The sequence below is a fragment of the Heloderma suspectum genome, chromosome 3 (assembly GCF_057233095.1).
Source record: "Heloderma suspectum isolate Gila_16-S chromosome 3, 16-S_ref, whole genome shotgun sequence".
In the NCBI taxonomy this organism is placed as follows: Eukaryota; Metazoa; Chordata; class Lepidosauria; order Squamata; family Helodermatidae; genus Heloderma; species Heloderma suspectum.
Window position 1 is genome coordinate 308,102,638 of NC_139460.1, and position 19,590 is coordinate 308,122,227.

At 43.5% G+C, this 19,590-nt stretch overlaps 1 protein-coding gene across 1 annotated transcript in view; it reads right to left on the bottom strand.

The window, feature by feature from the left end:
- PLD1 (phospholipase D1) overlaps positions 1 to 19,590 on the bottom strand; it is a 204,882-nt gene that overhangs the window by 72,407 nt on the left and 112,885 nt on the right. The window contains exons 7-9 of the mRNA XM_084847488.1: positions 12,450 to 12,508; positions 11,036 to 11,128; positions 2,298 to 2,450 (exon numbers count right to left, since the gene is read on the bottom strand). Coding sequence (XP_084703614.1) covers positions 2,298 to 2,450; positions 11,036 to 11,128; positions 12,450 to 12,508 — 305 coding nt within the window. The remainder of the gene's footprint in view (positions 1 to 2,297; positions 2,451 to 11,035; positions 11,129 to 12,449; positions 12,509 to 19,590) is intronic.

Here is a 19,590-nt window from a genome sequence, read left to right on the forward strand (position 1 = left end):
TCTACAGAAACATACAGGAAGATGGATGGATGGGGGTGCAGTGGGGCTTTCTTCCATTTTTGAAAGTAGCTGCTCTGTGCTGCACCAGAAGTTTATACTTGCAGAATTGCCCCCAGATTTCAGAAGTATCTTCTGATGACAAAACTAGGACACTGACTGTCACAAAAGAAGGCCTTGTTCTAACTACATGAAGGGGATGGTTTGACTGAAGATCAGAGAGGTGGTGTAGAGTAGCAGGCAAGAGAGTGTGCTATGAGCTAGGAAGTTGCCCAGTTCAACCATGCTTCAGCTACAGCTGAGTCAAGTTTTCTTTTGGGGGGTTTTTCATCTTGAGCCTGAAGGCTTTGACAACATAGGAAGCAACATTATACATAGTCAAACTGTCACTCCACCCGGGGGTCAAAGTACACATTACATTAAACACGCATGCAGCTGACCCTCCTTTGCTTTCTTTCTCTAAAATAAGCAAAGGGGGGTCAATCTGGATTGGGACCACAATGCAGGGTGAGGGGAGATTTAAACCTCCCTACCAGCTGTTTGCTTTCTAAATCTCCCTCCATGGGTGGGTGGTTAAGAAAGAAAAAGCTTCCACTGCTGCCAATAGAGGCTTTTTTTTCTATAAACCTCACCATCCTGCACATGGTGGTCCCTGATCCAGATGTTGTTGTTGTTTATTCGGTCAGTTGCTTCCGACTCTTCGGGACTTCATGGACCAGCCCACGCCAGAGCTTCCTGTCGGCCGTCACCACCCCCAGCTCCCCCAAGGTCGAGTCTGTCACCTCCAGATGGGGGCCCTGCAAATATATCAAATTTTGCCTAGCTTCATAGGCCCCTCCAATCATCGCCGAGAGAGGGGTCCAATTTCACAGCTTAAGAATAAAGCTGGGGAGGGGCTACGGATGTTTCAGCTCAAGAAAAGAATGACCAACCTGTCTTCCATTGAGAAAAGCTTCCTTTCCAAGTCATGTGCAGACAGTTCTTACGTGCCACAGGCAGCCAGCAGAGGGGAGACTGATACCTTGCTTTATACATGCAAAAGAACCTTATGCAATGTAGTGTGCTGGACTTGTGCCAGAGTAGCTTGGGCTCAAAGGCCTGCTCAGTTAGAGACTTGTGGATTCATCATCTCTCAGCTTCAGTTCCCCGTAGCAAGGACTATGACTCATCTCAGTGAAGTTGTTGAGGACAAGATACAACACTTCAAAGCATCTCCCAAGTTCAGCTTGCTACGAATATGGCGAACAGTCAGAACTTGTAGAGGATATGTCAAAAACTGCAGGGGTTTTTCCTTCTCTGACATTCACTTCCCACGTCTGAGGTCTCTGAAGCTTAAGAAAGAAGATGCCCATCTGGAGGCATACACACGCAAGAGGGGACAGCAGCAGGGCTTGGAAGAACCACAACATTCTTCAGAAGCACAAAGTTTGCAGAAGCACAAAAAAGCCTCAAGAAAACAAATCCCTAAAGTGGAGGGGAGAGCCACCAAAGAGCTCAATAAGGACCGAGCATGTGCAGTGGCCACAAAATGCTGACTGTGCTGACTGACTGTTTGAGTGCGAAAACGACAAAAAAACAGGGACATATGACAATTTCATTTTTGCTTGCAAAACATGCAAGCAGGCCCTGTTCACAACTCTGAACGTGATTGCAAGCATGAGCACATGTCCACCGAAAATGTTTGTAAATTGCCAAACATGTGCTCACGTTTGATTTGCACAGCTTCCCCTGTTCAATTTGTCCATAATGTACTCATTTGCACAAAATTCCCCAGTCCCACTTTAGTCTACAGAAAGAAGTGTTCAAATTTCACATCTGATCGCTGCCCGATTTGCGCCATTTCCCCATTTGCGCAGAGTGAGGAACTGCAAATGGGAATAGGAATCAGGCCTGAGATAAGCAGTGAGCAAATGTTTGGAAAAGCCTAGCGATCTTGAACATCGCTCATTTGCCCATCCCTACAAAAAACTAGGAATGGGGTACCCTTGAAGAGGGTGTGGCTGGCTGAAACCCTGATCATTGTGCATTCCACATTGTAACCTATTGTTGCAGATCCCATTTGTGTTTCACTTTAAGATTTCTCTCCTTATTTAATTCCATGATGCTGAATTTGATTATGCTCTTGAAGGCCCTGATTATGCTCTTGAAGGCCCAAACCTAGGAAAGTAAGTGGTCATGTATGACAGCTGAAATCAGTATTTCTAAGTTCTTGCTATGTCACATAAAACACTTTGCTAAGTACAAATGCTAGGTAAATAATGAGGGATACCATCACGATGTGTTGTGTGAAAATGTCTCACCTGGAGAGATTGTCTATTCGTAGCCCATATTTAGTGTCCGTTTCCTTCTTGCCAATCTTTATGCTGAATTCTTTATCTACAAGCAGGACAAAGGAAATGGCTCCACTATCTGGCTTCACATACAGTAAAAAAGAGTCCTTTACTACTAACCACCTGGCAAAGAGACACAAAGAAATGCAGATTTAGTAGTGGTCCCATGTTTATTCTATCAGTAGATTACTTATATATTTAGAATATTCTTGAATCACATCTTTGTTCAGATAAAAAGAATAAAATATATGAACTACAAAAAACTTTTTGTACAAAACCCCCAGGGATTAATAGTAAAACTAGGGAGCGGCATTAACTATTAAAAGCTTGGTGGAACAATATGCTCTTCACCGGCTGTCTAAAGGATTATAACAGGAAGTCTAGCCTAACCACTCTGGGAAGGGAGTTCCACAACTGCGATGCTGCTGCCCTGTATCACATACTCATCAACCTCACCTCTCTAGAAGGTGGAACATGTAATAGTACCTCAGATGATGAACTCACATTTGGGGCAGCCTCATAAGGGAGGAGGTGGCTTTTCAGATACCCCGGCCCCAGGCTGATTATGTCAATGAAAAACCTTTTGATCAATTACAAAAGTGCCCCTTGATTAATCAAGCATCTGTTTTTAATTGATTTTTTATTTAAAGTACACCAATTCTCATGTTTGCTATAATCACAACAACAGACTTCTATCCAGCCTTAGATGACTGAAATGCCTGTTCCAATAAACAAGAAAACGTGTTCATTTGTCTGCTACATTGTCTGTTGCATACTACCTCGTCTATGAATTGCTTCCATTAACTTATCCATTTCAGCCAAATTCAAGCATTTTAACAGCCGTTCCCTCCCAAACAGATGGAGTGAGAGTTTTTACAGTGCCTAGCCTACACAGTTTTAGCAGCAATCACTAAACTCATAGCTAATGATCTCCTAATATTAGGTATGCCATCTTCAATTATGTTACATAATACCAGTAAAGGATATAAAGCAAAATCATGGCTCACAATTTGCTATACTGCATAGGTTTCCATTGTTTTGAAGGAAAGGTTAATGATTTTTAATGCATACGTGTACAAAACCCACAAGTGGCAGGTGCCCTTGAAGAGTGTTAAGCCTCTGTCTATAGCGACCAGTGGTGCAGCTACAGTAGGACCTCAGAGCCAAAGTCCAAGGCCTTCTAGCCCAGGGGGTCACCACATGATCACCCAGAGAGAGGCAAATGGTGGTGTCATGGATCTGTCACAAAAGGTTGGTGGCACAGTTCTCAATGTGCTCAAAATGATGACAGAAGAAAGCGACTATTTCCCCCGCCCCCACAGACACAAAAGGCTGTCTTGTCTTGGAGCTGCAAGCCCCAGGCAATTAAGCAAGTTGCACAGAACTAATTAGGAATCCAGAGAATTAAATAAATAATAAGGTAACTGGTACCAATAAGGAAGATACAGGTTCACAAACAGGTTCGTAATAACGCATTCTGAGTAACTGGCATAAAAATAATGGTCAAGATGACCTGGATGGTATCCAAAAAGAAAATGATTTAAAGCCCTATGACTTGGGCCAAAAAGTTATTTGAGTAACGAACAAGTGTGAGACTGTATTATTCCAGGTCAAAACTGTACTTACAGTTATCGCTTATCAATTAATGGGCAAAAAATATTGTGTAAGGTATACACATCAAAAAGCTTAATATACAGATACCTAGAAAAATGTATAGACTTAAGTTTAATTGGCACATTTTGAATAAGGAACTATCTTCTCAAAGGTATAATTCAAAACTGATCTTATCTAGACTGAAAGGTATACATGTAAGCCTTTTATGTACGTTCTAAATTTTCAAGAATGTTTAATAATAATGAAATTGTTAAGACTGTGAGCCCTAATTTATGGGACAGTAGATAATATTAGTTATGAGGTAATTTCTACACAAAAAGTATAAATATGTGATTTTAGAATGCGAGAGCTTTTTATTAGAAGCTCACCAGTCAGCTGAATAGCCTATTCAGGTACTGAGTGGGGAACTCGGTACTTAAAATGAGATCTCTCCTTTTTAAGCTAATAAGATTTAAGAATTTTTAGCAAAGCTCTGTTTAATATCAAGAAATGTTTTAATGTTATTTTATGCAAGTTATATTTTGATGTGATGTTACTAGCATATTTCTAATAAAAAATAATAAATGGATCAAAAAATGACTTGCTTTTACTAATTCTTGTTAGTACAAAACCTGGACTGCAACCCACAGAACTGTCTTAGGTATACACTTAGTTTAGAAGTGGTTTAATCCGCTATAGGGGGTAAATAGGCAGCTAAATGCTCCCAAAATACTCAACTATAGACAGATAGCTCAAACAAAGTCAAACCATAACAATGCGGGCAGAAGCAAACAAGCCCGGCATCAGCATCTGATCCAGCCAGGGCAACCCAATGGGGCTGATGCTGCTCACAGCAGCATCTTTTCTTCTTATTTTTTACAAAAACATTTTATAGTCAGGGGTTAGCAAGGTGGGTATGTACATGGTATCAGATGCTCATTTTATGATTATTATTTTTTACTTTAAATATATATTACCGTTTTCTACAACAAAATTATGATTATTCCCCAGTAAATGTGGGGCAGCAGAAGCTAACTCAGTTTTATTCTTGTAGTCAAGAAGCTGCTTTAAGTGAGTTTAAAATGCAAAACTGCAGATTGTCAAGGGCTCTTTGGAGGCCTCTCTCAGTCTAATCCAGTAGCCAAGTCCAGACACAGACAAAGGGATTCTTTTCAAAGCTTTATTCCTCTTTTACAACTTAACAACTCTACTGTTAGCAACTAGATATGAGCAGCAGAGTACCTATGCCCTACGTTGGAACAGTTGGTCCCCGTTTGAAAGGGAATTACTGGCAGACCCCTGAACTTAAGGACTAGGGAGAGTCCCTCCCCTTTTCCCTTGGATCCTCTGGGCGCAGCCGTTGTTTGCGCGCCAAACGGGCACTACGCCTCCTTTCTGCGCCCTCCATTTGGCGCCGCTCTCTGCGTCGGCGTCCCTCAAGTCTGCTTCCCGCGCTCTGTCACTCCCAGGACTGCTATCTAAGCTAGGAATGCTGGTGGGAGGAATCTCCATCAGCTGCTGGCCCTGGGAAAGAGGAGCGCACTCCTCTCCCAGGAGCAACTGCTCTTCCTCAGAATCAGAACTACTCTGGGATCCTATGGGCTCAGTGTCCACCCTGACATCGATGATCAGAGTATTTCCTTTTTTATCAGGGTTAGCAAACTGGGGTGTTTGCGCGTGCGTGCGTGAGTGTAACATTTCAAGTCTGTTGAAGCCATTGTAAAGCATGGAACTATGGTGGGGGAGGGTCAGGTTGTTTTAGAAAAGAAGCCAGGCCAAAATAGATGCCAACAGAACAACTTTATCGCCAAGAACAATCTAGAACAGGGGTTGATAATGTGCAGCCCGTGAGCCACATGAGGCCCCCATGCCCCCCCCGAATTGTTATTTTAAAATTACATTAAAATATGGAGACTTGTTGGTTTCTGCACTTTCTTCTGTGTATTCCTCCTTCTCTCACATACACGAAAGAAAATACCTTCTAAGGTTTTGCCATTCAAAAAGGGATTCCCCACCTTGCACCCCGCTCCAGTCTGGAGTGGTGTAGTCTACTCTGCCACCTCAAGATTCTTCCAACTCATTTTGCTGCCTGTGCTGAATAATGCTGCCTGCTCCAGTGAATCAGCAACTTAGAGCTTCTTCCCTTCCCTTCCCTTCCCTTCCCTTCCCTAGGCAATAAAGTGTCCCTGGGCTCCGCCCACATAGTGGCTCTGCCCACAGAGGTTGGTCATTGGCCTCCCTGACCAGGAAGGGTGATAAATGCTGCCAGGTTAGGCTGGGATCTTCCCTGGCCAATAACAGAATTCACTGTCTGTTTGGCTTGTGATGCCAGGTTTCCGGCACAAGGCCCATCTGGCTCTGCAGCTGCTTATGGACCAGCGCTTAACTGACACATAAGTCAACATTCCTAAAAATTTATTTACAAAAGCCCACTTATTTAATTCCCTTAAAGTTCATGAGAAGAGTACTGAGACGCTGGTTTTGAAAATATTAAATTGCCAAGCAACAAGGCTCCTCAGCAGAAAAAAAACCACAGATTCGGAAGGTGGGGGGAATGATAAACAGGGTTTTCTGTGCTCGATGTCATCTTCACAAGCACTGTGGGAGGAAGAGGGGGGAGAACTCCTTTTCACTTTCAAGCTATTTTTACCACCTGGGCATGCGCATGTGTAACTGGGATACTGAAATGTACATTTTGCAAAGCCCAGTTCTTCGAATGGGATGCATTTACCTCAGGAGGAGGAAAGACTATTCTCACAGCCTGCCGCTTTAGGGCCACATTCTCCAGATTGCTTAACGGGGACCAGTGACACTTAAATTTCCTTTGGTTAATCTTCCACAGACACAATGAAGGTAATTTTGTCCTCACCTCAGGATCTTAATTCATGAGGAATGTGAATGCAGGATGATGGGGTGTCAGAGCCGTTCTAGATGTTCTACTCAGCACACAAAGCCAGCTAGAAACAATTCACATGGTTTTTCACACTGCTCCAGTCATGTGGGGAACAGCTCATGACTTTGGATTCTTCTAGATCATATGCTGAGTTTCCCACTGCTGGAAACGTGTGCCGCTGATGGACAAACTCTCCATGCAATCTGGAAGAGCCACAGTGATGAACTACGCCAAATGTCACCGCAGCGGTATGAAGGTATCAAGACGCCAGGATAGACAGACCAAGCCTTTTTGGCTGCTTTGGGCGAGAAGGCCAGATGCCTGCCACTGCTGACATGTATCCACACGCTGCTGCTGCTGTTGCTGCCCCCTTCTCTGGCTGTGGAGAATTAACAAAGCACCTCTAGAAATAAAGGAGGATGCTTTGCGTCCCACTCAGCTGACATCATAAGAACATAAGAAGAGCCATGCTGGATCAGATCAAGTGTCCATCTCATCCTACATTCTGTTCACACAGTGGCCAACCAGCTGCCTGTGGGAAACCCACAAGTAGGACAGGAGGGCGAGAGCACCCTTTGCTTGGGTTCCCCAGCAACTGCTATTCAGAGGCATGCTGCCTCTGATACTGGAGGTAGCATACAGCCAGCATGATGACTAGTGGCCACTGATAGCCTTATGCTCCATGAATTGGACTAATCTCTTTTTAAAGTCGTCTAAGTTGGTGGCTGTCACTACACCCTGTGGAAGTGAATTCCATAGCTTAACTATGAGCTGTGTGAAGAAGTCCTTCCTTTTATCGGTCCTGATTCTCCCACCAATCAGCTTCATGGGATGACCCATTGGGTTCTAGTATATGAGACAGGGAGAAAAGTTTCTCCCTATCCACTTTCTCCATGCCATGCATAATTATGTACACCTCTATCATGTCTCCCTGTAACTCATCTTCTTTCTAAGCTCCCTGACATTACAACCTTCCCTCACAGAGAGATTGCACCTCCTCCTCCAAGTCATTAATAACAGTGTTGAAGAGCACTGGGCCCAGAACTGAGCCCTGCGGTACCCCACTCGTTACCTCTCCCCAGTTTGAGAAGATCCCATTGATCAGCACTCTTTGAGTCCGATTCTGTAGCCAACTGTGGATCCACCGGATCGTTGTTCCATCTAGCCCACTTTGAGCTAGTTTGCTTATCGGGATATCATGGGGCACTTTGTCGAAAGCTTTGCAGAGTGAGGAAACCACCCCACGCCACTGATTTTGGGTGTCATGAAAGGGCAGCAATTGTTAACAATGTAATTTATTATTATTCCCAGGTTGTGGAACTCCCTGCTGAGGGAGGCTAAGTCAGCCCACTCTCTGTTGTACTTCTGCAGGCAAAGGGGTTTTCCATCAAGCAGGCCTTTGGCATGGAAGCTAAATTGCTGGGTTGGGTGCTGTTTTGATTCTTTTACTGCTGTGTTTTTAATCATGTTTTTAACGTATTTCTTTTATGATTGTTTTGGCCAAGTTTATATTTTAAAATTTTGGTTCTTACTGTTGTTAGCTGCCTTGAGCACCAGTTTTTGGTGGAAAGGCAGGGTATAAATCAAATTGTTGTTGTTGTTGTTGTTGTTATTGCATGGGATAGGTGCCTGTGGGATTTTCTGCCTCAGCTGCCCATTAACTTGGGTACTATGCACCTTGACTGGGAGAGGGGAAAAGTGCCACCTGCTGCTCCACCTCAGGCAGCAAAATGTCTTGGACAGGCCTGAGGGCGGTCAGAATGGTGTGGAAGGCCCTCTGTTTGCTAGCTCCCAATCGGTTGCCGGAGAGAGAGGCTTCACCACACCTCATGGCAGGACCACAAGGATGCTGTTTCAAGCTGCCTCCCCTTTAGTCACTGTAACATAGAGACTGGCCTTTAGGGAATTCTGCTGTTGTGTTCCTTGTGGCAGACATGCCTTTGCCTACTGCACCTGCTGACAGGAGTCAGGTATGGCACCCAATGCACCATAATGAGCAAAAAGGCAACTGAGGTCTTCCAGAATATCATCCATTGGTGGCAAAGCTGTTCACTGGAGACAATGACTTGAGTACAACATAGCTCCCGGCATGTCCAGGACCAGCTGTTTGCATTGTGTTCTCACTGCAAACTGAATCAGGTTTTTGTGAAGTGCTTCAGGACAGTCGGGCACCTCTCAATGAGGACAACAAGGCAGGGAACACGGTGCACTTTTACCGAATTGGCACCCAAGGTTGTCTTGCATCTGGCTCTGGCGCATAACATAAAGCTTTTTTAAAAAAAAAAGAAAGGGAGTGGGCGGGCGGGCGGAGAAGGCTCCGGGCAATTGTGCTGTCGAAAGAGGATGCAGCTTAGACTGATTCATCTGACACGGCAATCCTAAGCATGTCTGACTGACTTCAGTGGGATTTACTCCCTATTAAGTTTGCTTAGGCTGCAGCCTGAGAGAGTAAAAAGCAAGCAGCAGTAAAGGGGCAGTGAATGTACTGTTCTGGGAGAAGCGTGTGGGGGAAAGACTCATACCTCCAAACTGAATAGAATGTAACTGGAAAATATCTTAAAGCCAGCTAAACCCTGGGAAGTCATAGTAGTAGTAGTAATATTACTAATTCTTAATAATCATTTATTAGTATTATTATCGTCATCATCATCATCATCGATAATATGTTTGTTTAAAAAGCACTCATAGGTCACTAAGGCTGCAATCCTATGAACCCTTGGAAGTAAGCCCCACTGAAATTAGTGCAAGTTATTTCCAATCCAACATACATAGGATTGGTATGTTAAGTAGTGAATGTGTGTGTGTATTATATTATACACACACAAAAAGAACTGCTGAAAGTTAAAACAAAGGTGATTCAACTGGATGCTTAAGACATATGCTAGCCTATAAAATAGATCTTAGACTGGAGTGTTTTCTCACCAGATTCCAGTAAACATGAGCACTTCATGGAGTTTGAGTCTTAGGTCTATAGCAATCCTAAAGCAATTTTATCTGGCTGCTGGCAGCTCTACCAAATTTTAATTAGGGTATAGTAAAAACAACAACAACCCACAGTTGCATTCACAAGGAAAAGAAAATTGTTTTCAGTTTATAAGAAATTTCACATTTGAATGTCACATCTCTCTTTTGGATTTTGCATGGAACATTTATGAGACATGTATCTAAGTTAACTGGTGCTGTCACTCAAATAGCAAAATTGTAGTTGATGAGTAAGGCAGCAATCCTATGGATATTTACCTAAGAGTAAGGTCCAAGCAAGACGTACTGTATTATTTTGTATGTGTACATCTTTAATCAATTAATTGCATTCAACTCGGTTTAGGGTGCAATCCTATGCATCTTTAGACAGAAAAAAAGTCCTACAACTCCCAGCATTCCCCAGCAAGCCATGCTGGCTGGGGAATGCTGGGAAGTTGTAGGACTTTTTCTGTCTAAGCATGCATAGGATTGCACCCTTAAACATTTTAAAGAAAAAATGTTATTTGTTTTTAGACGGTGCATAACCATTATGGCAGCTTAGAACAGGTATTCCTTTCCGAGAAGGGGTATAACTCTTCCAAGACAGCATCCATCACCCACAGTTTTTGTAAGTACTTGTATAAAAATAATTACAATTATTTTTTAAAAGATGCCCCAGCCTCTGATTAAACAGGAGCACCTTCTTTAAAAAAAATCAGTGAAACATTAACTATGAAGCCCTTTCTGCTAGACTACATCAGCTTTAGTGTAGAGCCTGACAAGTTGACAGGGGGATCAGTTTGTATCGTAATACACTTCCAGTTCTCAGGACCACTGTTAGGAGAAAAAAGTGGTCCCAAGGATGTAGAGATGGGCCATTTAGGGAAAGAAGCAAAGCGGAGGAGTGTCAGAAAGTGGCCAAGAAAGCAAGAAGGAAGGCAAACAGCAAAATGTTGCCGGATGCAAGATTTATGAAGCTGAACGCAAGTGTGCATTAGCATTCAATTTAATATATTGTGTATCTGACAGATTCACCAGATCCACAGTCCCATCTTTAGACATTGCATGGGAGTAATATTATAGGTCTCGCCTCAACAAAGAGCTTCTGCTTCCAACACAGAGGGCAGCTGTTGAAGAAATTATTTCTAAAACCTGCAGCTTAAAAATAACCAGTCCCCTTTGCTATCAATATGTTCAGTATAACACTGGAAAAAGAATTCTGAAGTGAAAAACTTGAAAAGGGGGATTACTATAAAGGTACCTTTTCGACCACCGGTAGCACAACCTTCCTTGCCCGCAGCAATTCAAGCCAGGTATTCTGTGACCTCCAGACCTTTTCATGACCATGCCTTCTCTGAAAGCAAACAGAAGAGAGGAAAAACATTGCTTTGAGCAAGCTCTTCGAAAGAACAAAATGTGGCAAGCTGTCATGAAGTCCAGTCTGATCTTACGTTTACACTTGAGGTTTTTTGAGCCAAATTACAGCTATGCAAGAAGAGAACTTCTATGCATCCCCATTTACAGACTAGAAACTATCTCCACAAGCAACAGGAGTTCAGCTTTTTAAATAGTACCACAAAGAACAAAGCCCTATGAGGAGAGACTGAACGAACTGGGCATGTTTAGCCTTGAGAAGAAGACTGAGGGGAGGTAGGATAGCGCTCTTCAAGTACTTGAAGGTTGTCACAGAGAAGAAGGCCAGGATCTCTTCTCAATCATCCCAGAGCGCAGGACACGGAATAATGGGCTCAAGTTACAGGAAGCCAGATTCCGGCTGAACATCAGGAAAAACTTCCTGACTGTTAGAGCAATATGACAATGGAACCAATGACCTAGGGAGGTGGTGGGCTCTCCCACACTGGAGGCATTCAAGATGAAGCTGGACAGCCATTTGTCAGGGATGCTTTGATTTAGATTCCTGCATTGAGCAGGGGGTTGGACTGGATGGTCTTATAGGCACCTTCCAACCCTACTATTCTATGATTCTATGAACACAATTTGCTTAAGGGGCTTTTTGCTTTATTCTACTATGACTGGTCTCTTCCTTTCCTTGTCTCTTTATATTGACACCATAAGACTGCTAACTTTTCAACTGACCCGGATGCTGTGCCTTTAATAGCAACTCTGTCTGTAGAAATTAGCAGGTGAAGCTTAAATGTTGTTGCCTGCTAATTGCTGCACATCAAGGTACTGTAGTGTGAAAGGCCCAGTGGCAGGGTCTGGCTAAAAAGCTGGCAGCTCTCCTTCTCCTCCCTACCAGCAGACTGTGGCCTACGCAACAAGGCACCTCTGTGTACAAGTATTTCTTGTTCTGTCGTTTCCTGTTTCCTCACCCTGCAGACCTCTCCTGGTTCAGTGGCCCTGCCAGTGTCACTACCTGCTCCTGTCTCCACACCTGCCTCATCTATCTGGATTGCCTTCTAGGACTGAGATCCACCCACTTCTCTTACAAAGGAGGCCTCCCTGCCCTTCAACACAACCACTCCACTAGTGTTTGACATTAGGCCTAAGTCTGGTTGAGGAAGGCCTGGGCTTCCCAAGAGCCCCGGAAATATGTAATTGAAAGGTGATATAGAAATGTTTAAACTAAATAACATTAATTAATTAATTAAGCGGCCCCAGGACCCAAACTTTTCCCCAGTATGCAAAGATCTATTAAAGAGCCATCAACTTACATTCCCTTTGGTCCTAGATCATGGATAAAGGACAGCTGACTTACACCAATGAATTCCATCTGAAAACGTAAACAGAAAACAGACAAACAAAATTGTTATCTTCTATTATTTGAAAGCAGGAGTTCAATAAATAGTCTAAGGTTTGATTTTATACACCGCTTTTGGGGTGCAGGACCCTCATGCATCCCCACTTGAAGTAGCTCCTTTTTTTCCTGTGAATTTGTGACAGTGACTCCCTATTAATGCACCACAAGTGGAAGTCTGCATGCCCTGTGGAAACGACTCCCCCGTACCCCGATGTACAATGGACAGTGGCCTACAAAATTTCCCCTTGCTGTGACTCGTGATTCCAAGCACATTCCCCACCATTGTCAACTGGTGAAGACTGCCAAAGTGCCAACCATATCTTCTGTGGTAGAGACAGCTGTATGCAGCAGGAACACAGGAAGCTGCCTAATACCGAGTCAGGCCACCAAGCCCAGTATTGCCTACTCTGACTGGCAGCAGCTCTCCAGACTCTCAGGAAGAGGTCGTTCCTGTCAACTGCTCCCTGATCATTTCAACTGGAGATCATTTCAACTAGGATTGGACCTGGGGCCTTCTGCACGCAAACCTCTGCCGCTGAGTTATGGTCCCTCCCCACAAGATGAGTGTAACTCACTATCATGCATTAGGATCTCTAGATCTTGTGTGTTTGTGTGTGCAGAAATCCACAATGGATTCAAGTGAGTTTGGATTTTAATGAATCCGACCTGCAGATTCCGCAATGGACTAGTTTCTTCTGAGTCACGCGCACTTGAGGACAAGTTTTTTTTTACTTTGGGGGGGGGGGATTTGCAGGAATGCACATTTGCACTAATGCACATTTGCAAACAAGAGCTAAATTCTTGTATATCCCTTAAAAAAATCTGATTCCATCAATGATGATGGAATAAAAGATGCAATCCACAAAACACAGATGGAATGGATTTAACAAAATCCGTACATCCCTAAGCTGATTCTAACTTTTTTAAACTGTTGTGTAAGTGTGTGGGGGCTCAGTCTAGCCTGGGACCACCATGTGTGGTGGGAGAGGGTTAAACCTTCTCACCCAGTTGCTCCTCACCCTAAATTCATCCCCCCTCCATGTGGGAGAAAAACAAAGAAAAAAACCTCCACTGGCACCAATGGCGGGGGGAGTGGCTGGGTGGGAAGGTTTAACCCTCCCACCCATGCACAGTGGTTCCGATATGGATAAGGCCCCCATAACCTTACAATAAAGTAAAATAAAACTTAGGATCAGCTGCATGGTACACCAAGGGTCCTCAGTGTGGCACCTGTGGGCACCTGCAAAACCTTTTAGAATCCTCCCCCCGGGGGGTGTTAATGGATTTGTATATATCCATAGCAATGAATACATATGAAATGCATACAATTTTCTAGCAATTATACATAGCCTTCAACTAAAGTGGACCAAATATCCAAATAAGTATCCATTCGAAGGTGGCATCTATATGCCACCTGTTCAAATATTGAAAGCGCTGTAAGGTCCTCAATCCATTGCATTATAGGAGGTGAGTGTTTATCCTTCCAATGTTGTAATATCAGTCTTTTAGCTGTCAAAAGGGCACGGAGAATCCATTTATGCTGACCATTTGTTAATTTCCATGAAGCAGGTAAATAATGTAAAAGAGTGTGTACATCAGTGAATATTAAAGACTGTTACAGTACAATTTTGGGGGGGGTAATAACCTCCTCCAAAAAGAAGCAACTACTTTACATTTAGAAAATATATGTTTAAAAGAAGCATTAGCTGTAGTGCACAACCAGTAATTAGATGAATTAGACAATCTCTTATTAAAGAGACATTGTGGTGTCCATAGACACAAAACAGAAGTTTTTGCTGAATAAGACGCAGCCTAAGATCTACAGATGAGACAGACGCCAAAATGGCTATCCACTGATTAGGCATTTTGTGATGGTGCCCACAGCAGTTTCTCAAATTCCCAAATGTGCCCACAGGTACAAAAAGGCTGGGTACCCCTGTGCTATGCTTTTAACGTAGTGTGTAGTTTAGGCCTCAGTGTGAGCTTATTTTGTCACCTGGGGTTAATGACCATCTTAGTGATCCACCACATATATAGCTTCAATTTACTGTCTCAATATTGGGTTGGAAGAAGGATGGGCAATAGCAGAAGTTTGAAAAACCACCAGTACATCTTTTTCTCAGAGGAGTGATGAAGAAAAGTGTTGGGCATTTCATAAACCTTGCATACGTGGACAAAACTTCCTGCACAGTAACAGCTTGAGGGTTGCCTCCTTTATTTTGGTCTCCAAGTCAAGATGAGCACTTCACCACATAACACAGACATACACACACACACCCTTTTTCCAATTTGGGATGATGAAGAGAGCAGATACTTTTCCAGCCAAACCACTGTACAACAGATGAAATTAAAGACAGGCCCTGACAGCTGGCTTACAACCAAACAGACGACCGGAAGACAGACAGACAGACAGACAGACAAGAGTAATGACAGATGGGGAATAAACTAACAAGTAAAGCTCCAGTCAAAATAAGACCCAAAGTCATATGAAATGGCCCCAAGTAGCGATGGCTCTATATTTCTAAAATTGAAACTCTCAAGTTGCTTTTCTCAGTAATTCCCTTATTTTGAATTCCTGAGGCACACTGACATTAAAAACTACATTATTTGGGAGGAATCATCATCTATACTACTGAATGGAAATACAGTAGTCTGAAGAAAGAGAGAGAGAGAGAGAGAGAGAGAACGAACGAACATGGATCAGGAAGGGTGGAAATGTATGAAGAACAGGTGGGCCTCTGAGAGCAAAACTATTTAAAATTAAAACTGACGTATTTTACTTCAAGTTTAACTTTATGGCTTGAAGTACTTTTAGCCATTACTAGAATTTCAGATGCCAGGGAGGCTTAGGAAAGGTGCCTTTACCCCTAAGAAAGCCAGCCTATACCTACAATTCCAAAAGGTGTGCCCTTTGCCATATGTACCACATTTCTGTTTGCCCAGCAGACCATGAACCTATTCAGTGACAGAATATCACCTGCCAGTCCACTTCCAGTCCCAATTCAAAGTGCTACAAGAGAGAGGGCCTTTTCAGTGGTGGCACCCCGTCTGTAGAATGCCCTCCACAGAGAGTCACCTGCCATCTACGTTCTAGTCTTTCTGGCACTTGGTGAAGACCTTTTTATCCACCCTGACATTTTAAGAACTGTTTCTGTGCTGTTATATCTTTGTACCTATCTTCTGCTGCTGGCGCTTGCTTTGGTTTTATGTGTTGCACAAGATTCGCTGACCTGCCCTAACCCGGAAATGAGTGTTTCTGCTCATTTCCAGGGTTCCTTTACAAAGCATTAACTCCCAATTGCAGTAGAATGGGTCCTGCTGGTGCAATGGAATGAGTTGCAGTGCAGTGGCAGTATGTGATACTGCTCTGTATTTTTAATTTGCCTGTACAATGCCCAGAGAACTATGGTTATTGGGAGGATAAGTATAACAAACAAGTAAATAATGCTGACAGGCAAAAAAATTCTGACAGGCAAAAAATTCAACAGCTTGACATGAACATAGGAGAGGACTTCATATGAACCTCCCTCCATGCAGTCAATTATCATGTGATAGGAGAATGGGAACCTCTTCCATGAGCGCAACTCTCCTTGCATGTACAGAATGACGATGTTGGATCCCACCCAGAATATTTTCCCTTGTAATGGGAATGGAGCTGGAGGTGAAGGGGGAAAATGGCCAGAAGAGAAAAGGTTAGGCAACCCCTCCCTTCCCACTTTGCAGCCTCCATAGGCTGCTTTGGATGAAAAAAAAAGGCTGTGAAAAACACACAGAGTGACACATGTAGTTTAGCGCTAACTGTGACATCAAGATTCTCATCGTTTTAATGCTGTATCTTATCTTTTGCGAAGCGCTTTGTTCATTTTATAAAATTAAAACATGGTATATAGGTTTAATTAAAAAAAATATCCCCATGGAGACCAAGTTAGTGGCTGCCATAAACTTTTTTGCAGTAAGGTTCTGATTCTGCCAAACCTTTAGAGATTTGCGGGTCACTCAAAGACTGAATGTCACCTGTGTGATCAATCATTAACAGACATGCAGAATGCCTTTAACATAAAGCTTCCAGAGTTCCATCAAGGAAAAAACCAAATTGACAGCATAGCAACATCTTCCATGTCTCTATCTGAAATTTTATACTCTCCCAGCTGTCCTTGTAAAGGCTCAATATCCCACTCAAGTTTCTCAGTGATCTGTGACAGGAACAGCCTAGTTAGGGAATGTGAGGGTTTCAGTATCAAGGTCTGTTGTGCATCAAAGGAAAAATTTCTAGGAAATATCAGCGGAAGACAGGGCAGAGAATTAAATGTGAACAGAAAAATGACAGCTGCCCTGTGGAAATAAACCCAATGGATCTTTGTGCCTGCCCACTATGGAATTTAGATTCTTTTAAGCCTGGAATGGAAGGAAGAGCAGACATGACCCAGCAACATGACAGCTATTTCCTTTATGTAGTTTAAATGAAGTGGGAAACCAAAACGGTAGACCAGTTAGCACAACAACAACGATATGCTATGGTCAGGATTCAAAGAACCACCCAAACACCCAAAGTGTTTGGTGAAACAAAGTGAAACACCTTTCACTTGTGTTTTGAGCACATGGTAAGTCACTTATTAACTGTGAAGAGCGGAGCTGTGTGTTGTCAAGCCCCCCCCCCCCCGCCCTCCTGTAAGCTAGCCAAAGGTTATGGAGGCGACTGTGAAAAATACACACTTAACACACAGAGAGCCAAGGGATGGGAAAAACTGTGTATGTGTTCTAGGTGTGTGGATAAGTGAGAAAGGATGATGTATAGATTCAAAATAAGTTGCCAAATCTTTGGCTGAAGGATTCTGCTCCCATTCACAGAGTTACCTACAATAGTTCAAGCTTATGATGACTGTAGCTATCTCTGAAACTAACTTTAACCTTGAAGGATGCGAAGAAAAAGGACAGGTGTGTGTGTGTGTTTATGTGTGTGTGCGTCTTCCTTTCTGTAGGTGACTACTGGCAGGGAAGAGCCTGTCTCTCATGAGTCAAATACATCTAGAGCAAGACTGGCCCAAGACATCTTGCTTCCTGAGGCAGAGCAACAACGGGTACCTTTCCCCCCAAGTCAAGGTGCATAGTAACCAAGGCCAGCCAAGTTATTTTGGTACCTGAGGCAGAAAACCCCACAATCACCTCTTCCCTCCTCCAGACGTAAAAATACAATAATAATACATTAAATAACTAGTAATTTTTTTATCAACAAAAACTGCTGCCGTTTCATAACACCCAAAATCAGTTCCTTGAGGCAGCCGCTTCACTCTGCCTAATGGCAGGGCCAGCTCTCATATAAAGATGCCAAAATTCTGGCCCCCAAACAAACTTTTCCCTCTGCTTTAATTCATTTCTGCTACCAGAAGTTTCTCTGTGAAGTTGCAAGAGAGAAAAATTCCACAAACAGTGCATCAGTCTCCGATAACATTGCCAGTCGAGGCAGAAGCACGTCTGGTGCAGCACATTCAAGAGCTGTATTTTACACACAGCATTATGTTCTTTAATCTTCCCCAATGACTCAACGTCTATGGGTGCCAAGTTGGCATAATATCGCCTTTATGAACAGAAGGTAATTATATTATTACACGTGGATGCTAATCCAAGCCTACACAGACTGCATGCACATTACAACGACATTCTTGAGAACATGAGACGACCCTGGCGAGATCAGACCAAGGTTCATCGAGTCAAGCATCCTGTTTTGGACAAAGGCCAGCCAGCTGCTTCCAAGAAGACTACCAGCAGAGCATGAAAAATCAGCCCCATTCTTCCCCCCAGCAACTAGCATCCAGAGATATGCTGCCTCTGAACTTGGGGCTTCCATTTAGCTATTATGGTGAATAGGCATTGTTGTTCAATCGTTAAGTCGTGTCCGACTCTTTGTGACCCCATGGACCATAGCACGCCAGGCCTTCCAGTCCTCTGCTCTCTCCCGGAGTGTGCTCAAATTCATATTCATTGCATCGGTGATGCTATCTAGCCATCTCATCCTCTGCCGTCCCCTTCTCCTTTGCCTTCAATCTTTCCTAGCATCAGGGTCTTTTCCAGTGACTTTTCTCTTCTCATTAGGTGGCCAAAATATTTGAGCTTCATCTTCAGTATCTGTCCTTCCAATGAGCAGTCAGGGTTGATTTCCTTTAGGATTGACTGATTTGACCTCCCTGCAGTCCAGGGGACTCGTAAGAGTCTTCTCCAGCACCACAGTTCGAAAGCACCAATTCTTCGGCGCTCATCAATTCTTCTGCACTCTCCACTTTCACCCTCAACAAGAGGCTCTTTAGATCCTCTTCGCTTTCTGCCATTAGGGTGGTATCGTCTGTGTATCTGAGCTTGTTGATAATTCTCCTGGCAATCTTAATTCCGACCTGTGATTCATCCAACCCGGCGTTTCTCATGATGTTGTTGTTGTTCAGTCGTTCAGTCGTGTCCGACTCTTCGTGACCCCATGGACCATAGCACGCCAAGCCTTCCTGTCCTGCACTCTCTCCCGGAGCGTGCTCAAGTTCATATTCATTGCATCCGTGATGCTATCTAGCCATCTCATCCTCTGCCGTCCCCTTCTCCTTTTGCCTTCAGTCTTTCCCAGCATCAGGGTCTTTTCCAGGGAGTTTTCTCTTCGCATTAGGTGGCCAAAATATTGGAGCTTCAGCTTCAGGATCTGTCCTTCCAATGAGCACTCAGGGTTGATTTCCTTTAGGATGGACTGATTTGACCTCCTTGCAGTCCAGGGGACTCGTAAGAGTCTTCTCCAGCACCACAGTTCGAAAGCAAACTCATGATGTACTCTGCATATAAGTTAAATAAGCAGGGTGACAATATGCAGCCTTGTCGTACTCCTTTCCCAATTTTGAACCAATTGGTTGTTCCATGTTTGGTTCTTACCGTTGCTTCTTGACCCTCGTAGAGGTTTCTCGGGAGACAGGTAAGGTGGGCTGGTACCCCCATCTCTTTAAGAATCTGCCACAGTTTGTTGTGATCCACACAATCAAAGGCTTTAGCGTAGTCAATGAAGCAGAAATAGACGTTTTTCTGGA